At 41.1% G+C, this 12,747-nt stretch overlaps 2 protein-coding genes across 4 annotated transcripts in view; both read right to left on the bottom strand.

Annotated features, from left to right (window-relative positions):
* ttc7b (tetratricopeptide repeat domain 7B) overlaps positions 1–4,356 on the bottom strand; it is a 55,332-nt gene extending 50,976 nt beyond the window's left edge. Inside the window, exons 1-3 of one of the 3 annotated variants that reach the window (XM_064323210.1) lie at positions 4,143–4,356; positions 2,571–2,725; positions 1,941–2,109 (exon numbers count right to left, since the gene is read on the bottom strand). In XM_064323210.1, coding sequence (XP_064179280.1) covers positions 1,941–2,109; positions 2,571–2,725; positions 4,143–4,263 — 445 coding nt within the window. In that variant the 5' untranslated portion in view covers positions 4,264–4,356. The remainder of the gene's footprint in view (positions 1–1,940; positions 2,110–2,570; positions 2,726–4,142) is intronic. The other 2 variants (XM_064323193.1, XM_064323201.1) reach the window with 2 other exon arrangements.
* A 1,051-nt stretch (positions 4,357–5,407) lies between these two features.
* On the bottom strand, positions 5,408–11,432 carry brms1la (BRMS1 like transcriptional repressor a). The gene is made up of 10 exons (XM_064323223.1): positions 11,001–11,432; positions 10,270–10,360; positions 9,948–10,075; positions 9,544–9,623; positions 9,282–9,378; positions 8,598–8,687; positions 8,366–8,430; positions 8,184–8,223; positions 7,769–7,895; positions 5,408–7,435 (listed from the first exon to the last, which is right to left on the bottom strand). The coding sequence occupies exons 1-10, from the start codon at positions 11,134–11,136 to the stop codon at positions 7,318–7,320; spliced, it is 972 nt and encodes a 323-aa protein (XP_064179293.1). The 5' UTR covers positions 11,137–11,432; the 3' UTR covers positions 5,408–7,317.
* Between the last annotated feature and the right edge of the window lie 1,315 nt (positions 11,433–12,747).

Genomic DNA, 12,747 nt, shown 5'->3' on the forward strand with positions numbered 1-12,747 from the left:
AGAGGATGTATTGCTAAGCACAAACGCCTACCTTGGCTATAACATTCCCCTGCCCGCTGAGGACGGATTAAGTCATTTACAGTTGAGAAAAGCTTGTGCAAGCATTATGTAGCTTTAGCACTGTGAAACAGTCACATTGTGCATTCATCTGTTAACTGCCCCTGGCACTGACAGGAACCAGAAGGCCCACAAGGCCAACGAGGAAGTCCTGGCAATAACAATTAGGCAACAGCGTATGACAATCTAAGCACATTTTATCCGAGACAAAGCCAGGAGGCTTTTGATAAAGAGGTCAGTTAAAAAAATTAAGTCTTTGGGGTGGAATATATATGAGATTTTTTTTTTTTCACCTTTATTTCACCAGGCAAGTCATTAAGAATAAATTCTTATTTACAATGGCGGCCTGACAATGGCCGCCATTGTAAATAATGGATCAGGCCTGTGGAAGGGGCTATGCAGAAGCTTAACCCTTTAAGGCGTGAGATCACAAATATGTGATTAAAATATTAATCCTATCATTCCTATGCCGACGACACGCAACTCTTTCTCTCCTTCTCCCCATCGGACACACAGGTCCCCGCCCGCATCTCCGCTTGCCTGAGGGACATACAGAGCTGGATGGACAATCACCACCTGAAGCTCAACCCGGGAAAGACGGAGCTAATCTTTATTCCTGCTCTATCCTCTCCCCTCCTCGACTTTTCCATTTCCTTAGGGGACACCGTAGTGACATCATCACCCTGCGCCAAGAATCTCGGAGTGATGATGGACAACAGGCTGTCCCTCTCCAACAACATTGCAGCAGTAACCCGGGCATGCAGATTTTTCCTATACAATATCCGCAGAATCCGCCCCTTTCTCACCACCTACTCAACCCAGCTCCTGGTCCAAGCAATGGTTCTATCCCGCCTGGACTACTGCAACTCTCTTCTGGCTGGACTACCGGCATCTGCCACCAGACCCCTGCAGCTCATCCAGAATGCTGCGGCTCGTCTGGTCTTCAACCTCCCCAGACACTCCCACGTAACTCCCCTGCTCACTACCCTCCACTGGCTGCCTGTTATAGCTCGCATCAAATTCAAAACATTGGTTCTAGCATACCAGGCAGTCAAGGGATCAGCCCCAGCATACCTTCACAAGATTTTCAAACCCTACATGCCAGCCAGATCCCTCCGTTCTGCTACCTCAGGACGCCTAGCACCTCCCCCTCTTCGCACCTGCACTTCCAGAACACGTCTCCTGTCTGTTCTGGCCCCACGATGGTGGAATGACCTCCCTGTGGAGGTCAGAACAGCTGAGACTGTGACCCATTTCAAACGACGACTGAAGACCCACCTCTTCAGGCTGCACCTCTCCCCATCCCTCCCTTCCCCCCCTGTAAATGACTAAACTTAGGGGTGTAACTAGGCAGCTGTTTAATAGGTGACTTAGTTGATGCGCCAGTCTTAACGACTACTTGTATTTTTATTTATTTTTATTTTTCCATAGATTGCGTTGTTGCCGTTCTCGTTGTTAGTGTTAATCAGTTTAACCACCAGGGTCCAAGTTGAACTATGCGGTTGTTCCCTGTACTTGGACCGGTACTTCTCTCTAGGGGTTTCGTCATACTTGTTCCTGGTTATGGTTATACACTTTGTTGTACGTCGCTCTGGATAAGAGCGTCTGCCAAATGCCTGTAATGTAATGTAATGTAATGTAATATTAACCGAACATTCGAATGCTGATGTAACAATCACTACAGGTAATTGAAAGCAATGGAGTTCCAGAAAAAAAACATTCCAAAAAACCTACTCTTCCAAGGGCTCATTTATACGCTGCAGATAACTGGACTGTTCATTCCAAAGTGCTGAGCTGTCATCTGGCTAGAAAGTGAGGACTGTCCTCATGACCAGTGCCCTGCAGTGCATTGTGGGTGCTCGGTCAGCATGTGTGGCTCTCACCTTTGGTTGCGTACGCCTCTGCGATCATGGACAGGCGGTAGACGGGGGAACCCACGAGCAGCAAGTCATCCAGGCCCACCCGGGAATACTGACTGATGGCCTCCTGGTAGTCCCCCTCCACATAGCACAGCTTAGCCATCAGCATGCTGGCCTCCTGCATGTAATCCGGCTAAAAGTATGCACGTTACTGTTTACTCTGCAGACACTGATATCCATGCAATAGGTATGCAAATACAGCATACTGAACAAAAATGCAACTTTCTACAGCAAATGGACATGCAGCTTCCACTCAACCTTTTTTATTGTGAAATCAACATCACCTTGCCAAGGATTCAAATGTCAGTGTCTTCAGGAAGGAAGCTCAAATTTTACCTTGACATCAGATACTGAGGATTTTTTTCTCTCCACTCATCACAACCCATGCAAACAAGTGTTATAAGGGTCTGGCAGAGCAGCTAGGATCAGTGACATTTTCTAATGTCCAAAGTGAGGCTCACATTAGAATCAGCACATTCATACTAGTTTTGCTGCAGAATAAAATGCTAAAGACATACTGATATCTATCATAGAGGCCTTGAAAAGCCTACAAAGAATTCAGTGGACCCAGCCTGGACATCCAGCCCGCCGTACCTTGAGGTTGCCCCGGTCCAATGCGGCAGTCAGGTGCTTGCGGACCTCCACCAGCTTTGGCCTGAGGCCCCGCGGGCTGGCTCCCTGCTTGATGGGGTTCTCCTTCAGGTACTGCTGAAGCTTGGCCTCCCCCAAGAGCAGCTCCCCCAGGTCATCTGCGAGAGAGACACAGCTCCATAATAACCTCAACCTCACTCACCGCCAACCCTGAGCCCATACCATTCTAAAGATCAAGATCAAGAAGATACAGTTTTAGGTAACACTTCAGCCTCTTCATTACTATAATCTTACCAAAACACTAGAAGGCTGCTAGTTAACTGGGTTCTGACCACAAACGGGCACTTCTAGGGTAAGACACCATAAAGTAGAATTATTATAATGTTTTGCACATGAGGTCAGTGCCTTGATCAGGCGCATGCACGCACATTCCTTAGTTGGATTAGCTATTACAAGAGGTCAAGAGCTCAAGAGCTGTCAGCCATTGTGATGGCTTCTCACGTTCCTTAATCCTACCTTAAAAAATAAAACATTTTAATATGTCTTTAGGAACACAGTAGGGAAAACTCAAATGAAGACGTGGGCTTTATGGAACGTTGTAGAAAATACATAATAAAGCCATTAGCTACATGAATGCGTGTTTGTTTATTCAGGTTAATTAAAACTCTTGTACATCTGGTCAAAACGTCAGCTTAATGTCCATGCGACGCACAACTGAAATAGATAGAACAAAGTTTTTCGTGCTTACTTTATTTTTGCATAAGTTAACAGCAAACGTAGGTTTTACATTCTTAATTCCAAGTAGCAAAATTAGCTTCGTAAAGTGTCATTAGGCTAGCAGTAAATTCTAGTACTAACTGCATTACAGGGGTTATTGTGAGCTCTTATTACAAGCTATTAACCGCAACTTGTCAACTAGCTAACTAAAGTCAATTCACACGTAATTAGCTCGGCATATTATTACCTAGCTGGCTCACAAACTAGCGAGATGACAAGTGAGATTACCTTTGACAAACTGACATAGCTAACGCTGGCTATACAATAGCAATATAAAGCACCAATATCATTAACGTTAGCTTAGCTAGACAGAGCCCATTCACAAACGCTAACCTATACGTAGTAGTAACTAAGTTAATGCTTAGTGAAAGCCTGTTAAAATAATAAACGGCAGTTGCGACATAAAAGGCTAGTGAACTGATACATAGTTCAGTTGCCACAAATAGTTGATTACTACTCAGTCTTAACAAGCTAGTTAGCCGGTTTGACAGGAGTATTTTCCCATAATCCTTGTTAGGATACTGGGCTAGCTATTAGGCATATGACTTGTCAAAAAACAGGAAATGAAAACGTTTCAGTTCAAGGCAGGTCTTTAAACTTTATTTCTCGCCTTATATCTCAGAGACAGCCGTAACCATGAACACGTTTTCAATATCGCTCCCATTCATTCCAAATGTCATACATATCTATTCACAATGTCGGGTCCAGGAAAGCCCGCGGCTTCCAGTAAAGGTGCAGGCCTAAAAGGCTTCAGCTAGCAGCAAGCTACAGCACATCTATTTTTACAGATTTTCCTACCGTTTGATATTAATTTTGCCGACAGCTGTCGCACAAGCTCGGGAATCTTGTCCCATTGTCCTTCGGACCGGCAACGTTCAATTTCAGTCTCTAATCGTGACCCAGACTTTCTCGCTGTCATCTTTCTCCAAACCTTAGACCGGAGATTTAGAGACCACAACAAACCAGCCCGAAAACTGCTGCGGCAGATACGCACACTACAAAACGCGAAACAGCGACACCAAAAGACTAAAAAGTGTAATTTTATAAACGGTGAAATATTGATCATACTTTTACATTTTCACCTGTTGCACTGCAGTCCGAATCATGTTCCATGTAGCTTTCACGTATTTATAACGCATACACCTCTGTGTGTCTACTACTATTGCTTGGGTATTTAACAAAACGTACAACACAGTGTTTTGTTCGGACATGTTCTAGAATTTAGTGATTTCATTGCAGCTGCCAAACTCCTGCAAATTTGAGTCTGTGTATTCAGTTTAAGTCGATGTAATAAACTGTATTAATTATTATTATTATTATTATTATTATTATAATTGAAATTACTAAGATTTATTTGCTTATCAGTTTCAGAAAATGCAGTTTCATATTAAATGATTGACATATAGAACAGGGCACAACAGCTAAACTGAGAAGTGCTGCAAATTAACATAAATAATTTCAGCTTTCACTGTTTCCACCCAGAATGTGGTTAAACACTTATATAAACCATATAAACACTCATATATGCAAAATAGTTGTCCAGTTCCTAGTCACTTAAATATCCAGAGGGTATGTTCTTTGGTTCTCTGTATTCTGGTATAGTAACAGAATGTAAAAATTGTGGACAGAATTATTCATCCTCAAACTAATCAACACGTCCTATAACAGTATAGGAAATTCACTTTCTGTTGCTGGAGACGCCTGGTGGATAATCGGAATACATGTTCAAAAATAAACTAAAACGCCAGATCCTAAATACAATTTACTTTTGAGGTAGTCCGTGCGGTAAAAGTGTAAAACCCTTCACATAGCTCCACCCTTCAACTTGGTTTGCTGGGTAGCATCTATGATTTCTTTACCAACAGAAAAATTTATCAATTTTGTATATCTATAAACCATCATGCCACACAAAATCCAGTTTACAATTACATCAGTCCAACAGATACAATGATGAAAACTATGAAAGCCAAACAATTTGAAACACAAAGTGAAATATATATTTATGGATGACAATCCTTGCAATTTCACAGAAATTGCTGACAAAGTGAAGCTCAATGCACCCATTAAATTCATAAACATATTTTATTGTGCATGCATCATATTAATGTTTACATGAATAAAACAAATGCTTCGATAAAGTAACATGGTTTACAGATTACACAATAGTTTATATTCCAGATTTGCTGCGCAGTTTGTGAAAATATCAGTTACATACTGATTTTTTGTGACTAATAAACTATGCAAAAGAAAAATTCTGTACATGGGTCAACTATATTGAAGCATTTCTAAACTCCAAAATACAGAACATTATTTACCAAAGAATCCCTTTATCCTTGCATGTATCAGATTTGTTATAGACTGCATTTTCACAGCTATACATTTAGAAGCAAAAACATTTTCCATTTTCTTTTCAAGAAATACCGACATTAATGTTACCACCCCAAATAAACCAACCTCTCCCATTTCACAAAGTATCCTGATTCAATCAGAAGGACTAATGTTAGATTTGCACACATACAATTCATATTTTCAGCCATGTAGCTGACCATTTTAATATGATCTTGCACAATAACCAGTCAAAACAATACTACGTAAAAGATATAGCCATGTGAACATACAACTCCTTATGTGGTGATACTGTACAAACTCAGCTCCAAAACCTATAGCTGAACACACTGTACACGAACGGCACATTTCAGAATAACCACGCCAATGACAAAAATATATTCAGTCAAAGACAACCTCCCAGTAGGCCTGTATTGAAATCTCAATGGTAGCGGTACCGGAGATGATTTGTCTTGTAGCTCTAGCAGCTCTTGTGTTGGTGCCCAAGCACTGGAGGTTAATAAAACCACCGAAGCTCTGATGTTCCCGCTCTTCTGCCAGTCTCTGGCCCAGGCTTTCCTCAGCTCATGATTAGGAAGGCCTCCTTGTGCCGTCTAAGCCTCTCTGAACACGTGGTGCTGTCTTAAATGGTCCATCTCTTATGAAGAGAACAATGCTGAATATCAAGGCAACGATAAGTACATTTGTCCTGAGTCTTCTTGGGACAGGTGCAATCCAAAAAAAAGCACCCCCCCCCACCACCAAAAAGACTGACTTGAATAAAACAGGAGTGAATGTAGCAAAAAATATTCAGAAAGAAAACCTAAACATAACACCCCCACCCCACTATAACCATTTAATAATGACCTGTACAAAACTTCTGGAGAAAAGCTAAATGATTAATCCACAGGACTACTTACATTGCTTGTACAGTATCATTGCAAAGTAGAAAGCCCTCACATACTGAAGAACAGACTGCTCTTACCATGGATAAAACATATACACATTCACAGACTGAAGCAGGACAATCACAGCTGTTTGCAATGACAGACGGCAGTGACAAACAGATAAATACTGCATTGAAAAAAAACAGAATATGCTGATAGTGTCAATACTTGACATGAGGTAAAATCAACCTTTTACCCCAGGCACCTACAATGGAGGAAGACAGCTCTTTTTACACAGCCATTGCAGGACTACGATGGAAATCAAGTTTGGCACGCACTTCCTGTGGTATGAAATACAGGTAAAAGATCTCTATAAGGCTTTTAAGACTTGGTCCATAATTGTCTCATGCAGCAAATTACAAGCAAAAGACATAAGAAAATTTTGGCTTTTAAAGTGTCAAAAAAATATTCCATCCTTCCCTCCAAAATGACCTCTAGGCAGAGGAAAATGAACTCCATCTTCTCCTGTGGAGAGCCTGAGGATTCCTGACCCACAACAAACAAACAAGCACACACTAATGCACCAGCACGCACACATGCTACGAGAGCTGAGAACTGAAACCCATGCAGTGGAACAGTTTGCAAAATTAAACCCTGGGGAGGAACAACCATCCGCTCTAAACACCCATTAAGAGTAAGGTATGCAACTGCCACAAGTTTCAACCTGTGTTGAATGGATCGGGGGGGGGGGGAGGCTAGCATTAGGGGTGTTTTATGGTGTATTTGCCTTTCTGGAGCTGAGAAATGTACAGTTTGGATTTGCTGCCGTCGAGGCGTTTGAACCAAACTTCATCGTGGTTGATGGTGGTTATTATGGCACTGTGGAAAAGAGGCAGAGACAGATGATTAGGCACCACCAACATTCCCTGGGTTGAATTACATTATATCACATTAATCCAGAATGACTTACACAACTTTTTAGCATTTTAACAGTATCTATTTCACAGCTGGATGCATACTGAAGCAATTTAGATTAAGAACCTCGCTCAAGGGTACAACAGCAGAGTCCTACCTGCAACCTGCAACCTTTGGGTTACAAGCCCAGTTCCCCACCCACGATTACTACACTGCCACCCACAATAAAGAATAAAGGCATGAAGGAGAAATGTAGCAATACAATTCATCATCACATGCTTGATAGCAAAGATTCACCTTGTTGGATATTCGTCTTTTCTGTCGATGCAAATGGTCTGTCCCCGGGAGTACCACTCGCCATCATAGAACAGACGCCCCTCTTCTGACCGTGCACTGTGCTGATGCTTGTCACTCTTGGTGGAGACTGCAATGTTTTCATGGCAAAATTACTCAAAGCTAAAAATGGCTCATGGTCACAGATGTAGCAAGATCTATATTATGGCAGCCTTTACTCTTAAAGGCTCTTAAAACCTGAACACCGTAATGGTCGCATTGGTCACATCATTCTGTTTAAAAAAGCGTCATTAAAATATCACTTTAAAGAACCACAAGTCATTCATGCAATCTTTGCATTTTATTATTTTTTAGAAAGAAACATAAACAAGTTAAAACTTCTGTATTGGTGAGAATAGGGAGGACACTATGACATTACCATCCGTCTTTACTCTGTGTTGTCCCAAGGTTGCCATCGCCTGCAAGACATGAATTTTAATGTGAAAAGGCCAACACAAATTTCTCTCAAGTCAAGTCAAGTTTATTTATATAGCACAATTCATACAATTGAATGCAGTTCAAAGTGCTCTAATATTTTTTTAAAGTTTAAAGAAAAAATACCTTTCTAATTGCCGTCCAGTCTTCAAGTATATCCAAGTCTTGCAACATGTAAACTATATATGGCCGTATGCAGGTTAAGGACGAAGCTAGAAAAAAAGTTCTAACAGCATTTAACTTATTTCAACAAAATGCACTACCTGCAACAACCAAGGGGGAGGCAACACACACAAGCAGCCAAGATATCCCATGCAATACAGACCAAACTCAGAATGTTAGATGTTAGAAAGGATATCTGATACAACAACTGGCTTCTTCTTTTTGTCTGGGCTGAAGGGATCTTTCTTCTTATTCTTCCTGGATTGCAGCTCATCATTCCACAACTCTAAAGTAACAAATAACACAGAGTATTAGACAAAGAAAAGATTGTTAATGTTCATAACAGCAAACTTAACAGTCAGCAGACTTTTACGTGTTTTTGTGGTCTGTGGCTTAAAATGGTTGTGACAAAAATCACAGATACCTTCCACAGCTGAAAAAAAAAAATGTTGTTAAAAATGCACGCAATTTAAAATGAACCAGTTTTCCAGTGCAACATCTGCACTCATGAGCGAGTCTGTTAAATCAGACACATACAGCTACTGCTTAAGGTTGTCTCCTAAGCCTTAAGGCGGATACTGTTGCACTTGTTTGCTCAAAGACATGCTTTTCCTAGTGTGTGCACGTGTTCCCTTTCCTTCCTTTCATTCTGCCCTTGTTAGGTCAACACACTTTTTACAGATGTCCGAATTAGCCATTCAATCACATAATTAGTCATTTTTATGTGTCATTCAAGTGCCTACATGCACCCCTGGAGGACAATACAAGTTTAAATCCCTTCAGGTCATGTGACAGAGACAAGCTGGTAGCCCTGGCTCTAAGGTATGAGGTCACGTAATGACACTGCGCTACACCCCAGGCCGCATCTGTGCGGCGTTACCTGACGTGATGTCTATGCTGTGGCGGTCTTCCTCCAGACGCCGTATCTTCTCCTCGAGCTCGCTCTGCACCGTGTCGAACAGGAGCAGCTTCTCGCTCTAGCAACAAAAATCCGTAAATTAATTAATAAATGCATGAAAGAGGCTAATGTAATGCAGCAACTGAACAACCTGATGACGATAAAATACGTGCGTTACAGAAAAGCAGCCGCATGTTAAAGGATATAAGGGGACTGAAGCTGGTCTGCCTGTGGTCACGCTCACCTCCCAGTGCTGGAATGCAGCTTGGATCTCACAGTCACATTTGTTCTTTACAGACTCCAAGCACAGCTCTCGATAGATCCCTGAAAGTAACATTGGATGAACTCATTAGGCTAGCTCTTTCAAAGATAAACATCAAGAATGCATCAAGAACACATTTTATATTCCACTGACATTCCACTGTTCTTCTCAACTGAGTACAGTAAGGTAATATAATAGTATGAACAACACAGTAAATATGTTTGGTTTCCACTTTCAACTTATTTGATTTCTTCTAGTGCATGTCATAAAACTTGACTGCATAAGTCACACCTAGTTTAAATGAGTGGTAGTCTTCCTTCTTTGCATGGAATGAAGCTTAGGTGTACAAAAGTGACATTTACAGCATTCTTAAGAGTACGACTTACCGGCAACTTTGGTTCTGATCTGCATGTTCTCCTGCAGGTTGGCTAAGGGCTCCAGGTACTCTGGTGCCTTCCCTGCTATTACCTCCTGCAGCTTAGCATCCACCTGACTTAGCCTTTCCTTATAGAGCCTGCCAAAAACAAAACCACTTAAGCCTAACTTGCAATAGTGTTACTACATATGTAATAAGATTTACAATTAACAGCATCCTTTTGCAGAAACCCAAACTAACCGCCCAAAAGTATTTGTCAAAAATATCACTGAACAAGTACAACTACTTAAATAAACACAACAAACAAGAAAATGAATAAAGCAATATCTCACTGGTCTTTGAGATCTGTGAACTGTTTCTCTAGTTTGGTCATTTCCTCTAAGCATTCCATTCGTCTCTTCTCGCAGTCCTCATCGTCCATCTCTACGGGAGTAAGAACATTCAACATCACGTTTCTGCACCACTTCCCATAGAAGATAACCTTAAAAAAGAAGGCTAACATGCGGAACTGCGCATGAAATCCCCCAAATATACCGCTGATGTGGTAGCATTAGTGCCCATCACAATTGAGGAATGGAGGCAAGTTTTTGACAACTGACAGTGTCAACTGCTCAGCGAGTTCTATATTTCGCAAGGGACACCCCAGTGTACTTAAAATACTCTTAATTACTACAAAACATTGCAAAATATAAGCGTTGCTAAATAAGGTGTTATAGTCTGTCAAGCATTGAGCTTCCTATAACGTTAGCTAGCATGCGAATAATGCATGTCAAATTAATTGCATGTCCCCTTCTCACATCTAACTAAATTTTCCATGAAAAACGGACTTGTAGATTAGCTATTTAAGATAACTATGGTTACCATGAATACTGACATCGCAAGCTATCCAATGTTAGCAGCAAGCTACTGTTTCAGTCACCATATTATCCGCCCATGCCACCAACTGAACCCCAGCTAGCGAAATTCAGTCGCAGTTCACTGTGTGATACACTGGCCAATGTGCTTTTTCCTGTTATGCCAAATTCAAAAGTAATTTAAAGAACTCTTGATAGCGTCAAGTTACCTGAACTGTCTCCATCTTCAGAAACGGACGAGCTTTCAGTGTCCTCCTCGTCGGAGCTGCTTCCCTCTTGCTCCGGATAATCAACCTCCATATCCTCATGGTTACTTTCTTTCTTTTCACGAGAGTGAACCGGCATTGCCCTGTGTCCGTATTCAGCCAGACCAGATAAATTAACTAGCTAATTAACGTTATTGGGTAGCTGACCACTTGAACGCGAATGTTAGCTATTTATATGAACCTAAAAAAGGAAAAGTAGTTTGTGCTGGCTAGTCAACTAGCTTGCTAGTAATATAGCTAGCTATCCAGTATCCTAGTTTGAGTATCACGACAAAAACAGAACAGTTAGCATTTGGCTTCACCTACTTGCTGGAAAGGCAACTAACTAGCTACTATTCTTCTTCAAGTGTACTCTTTGATTGTATTGTCTGATACCAGAGACTGTAAAAAATATGGACAAAGCTACTGTGACGTCACCCATTGACTCTCCGTGGGTCTCCGAAAATACGTTTTGAAGCTCAATGGCGGGCGCGGCCATTTTGGAGTTGGAGCCAAAACCACAGAGTTTAAAAGCCGCTCTGTGAGTTTTACAGTGTGATTGACAGCCCGGTGCGGAAAAGCCCATGACCTTCAAGCATGTTTCACTTACCCATCAACCTGAACCTGTACGAACCACGAACGAACTCGAGGTAAGCTAACTGTCTGCCGTTATGTTTTAAAATATATTATGAAATGTTTACAGAGTTTAATTTCCATCCGTGACTGTACTGTGTCATGTAATGACGTTATATGTATGACTTTAATAATAAATTATGTTCAGTTAGCTTCAACTTATGTTTCTCTGCAAACATCACCGTATATGCTTAGCTAGCATATCAGCTTGCCAGTGAGCTAGGTAGGCTATCCGTGGTTAGCTCACGCATTAGCAATATGAACCACAGGGGAATAACATCGAAGACACTGATGGTCAATAAATCAGAGATGTGTACTGGTGATTTTTGACTAGGCTGATTTTCATATAACTGTCTGGTAGACCTGCTGTTAACCCAGCAAGTTATCATCGTAGGTTTTCGCCACAAGTCAGTTAATGGGCCAATAACTGTTACTCTACCGCCGTTTGTGGTGTTCACTCGCTGGGTGATGCTAGCTGACCGATCGTTCGCAAGTCGCTTTTAAACGAATAAAAATTAACACTGTCAGCGGTGATTAACAAATCTACCAAGTATTTTAATAACTGATCTGCAGGCGTGTAACTATGGCAAAGCACTTTGTAGAGCAAGTTTTCCACCTGGTGCATGAAGACAAGAATAATGTACATTGAATTTCTAATTATTTGGTTTTTTTTCCCGTGTAGATCATCAATGGAGAAAAGCACTACTACTGGAAACAAAATGACAGGGAAACACTTCAATTAATAAACTGTTTTAATGAAATATTTGACTTGTTTTTTTGATTGAAGGGTCACTATTTGCCTCATACAGTCGGTATAATGTGAATTTGTTCATTTTTTTTAAATGTAAAGACTAAATGATCCCAAGCAAACCATTCAAATTGATGAATCATGAATAAGGGCAACTGGTACAACAAAATTTGTGCCAAACATTCAACTTCAGGGTTATGAAAAAGTTGTAAGATAAAGAGCTTTTTTGCATAATATATCTGTACAGGATGTTGGGGAAAATGTTTAATTGGACTAGCATAATGCTGTGTAAGAGGACTGACATAAGACATTACAAAGTTCAGCTGCCTG

Source organism: Anguilla rostrata, chromosome 1 (genome assembly GCF_018555375.3).
Source record: "Anguilla rostrata isolate EN2019 chromosome 1, ASM1855537v3, whole genome shotgun sequence".
NCBI lineage: Eukaryota > Metazoa > Chordata > Actinopteri > Anguilliformes > Anguillidae > Anguilla > Anguilla rostrata.

Bases quoted from the DNA above. Each gene is read 5' to 3' on its own strand.
- brms1la (XM_064323223.1), bottom strand. From the start codon at position 11,136: ATGCCGGTTCACTCTCGTGAAAAGAAAGAAAGTAACCATGAGGATATG. The intron at 10,076-10,269 runs GTGAGATATTGC...TGTTTTTGGCAG, and splicing joins TTCACAGATCTCAAAGACCA to GCTCTATAAGGAAAGGCTAA. The intron at 9,624-9,947 runs GTAAGTCGTACT...TGTTACTTTCAG, and splicing joins GATCAGAACCAAAGTTGCCG to GGATCTATCGAGAGCTGTGC.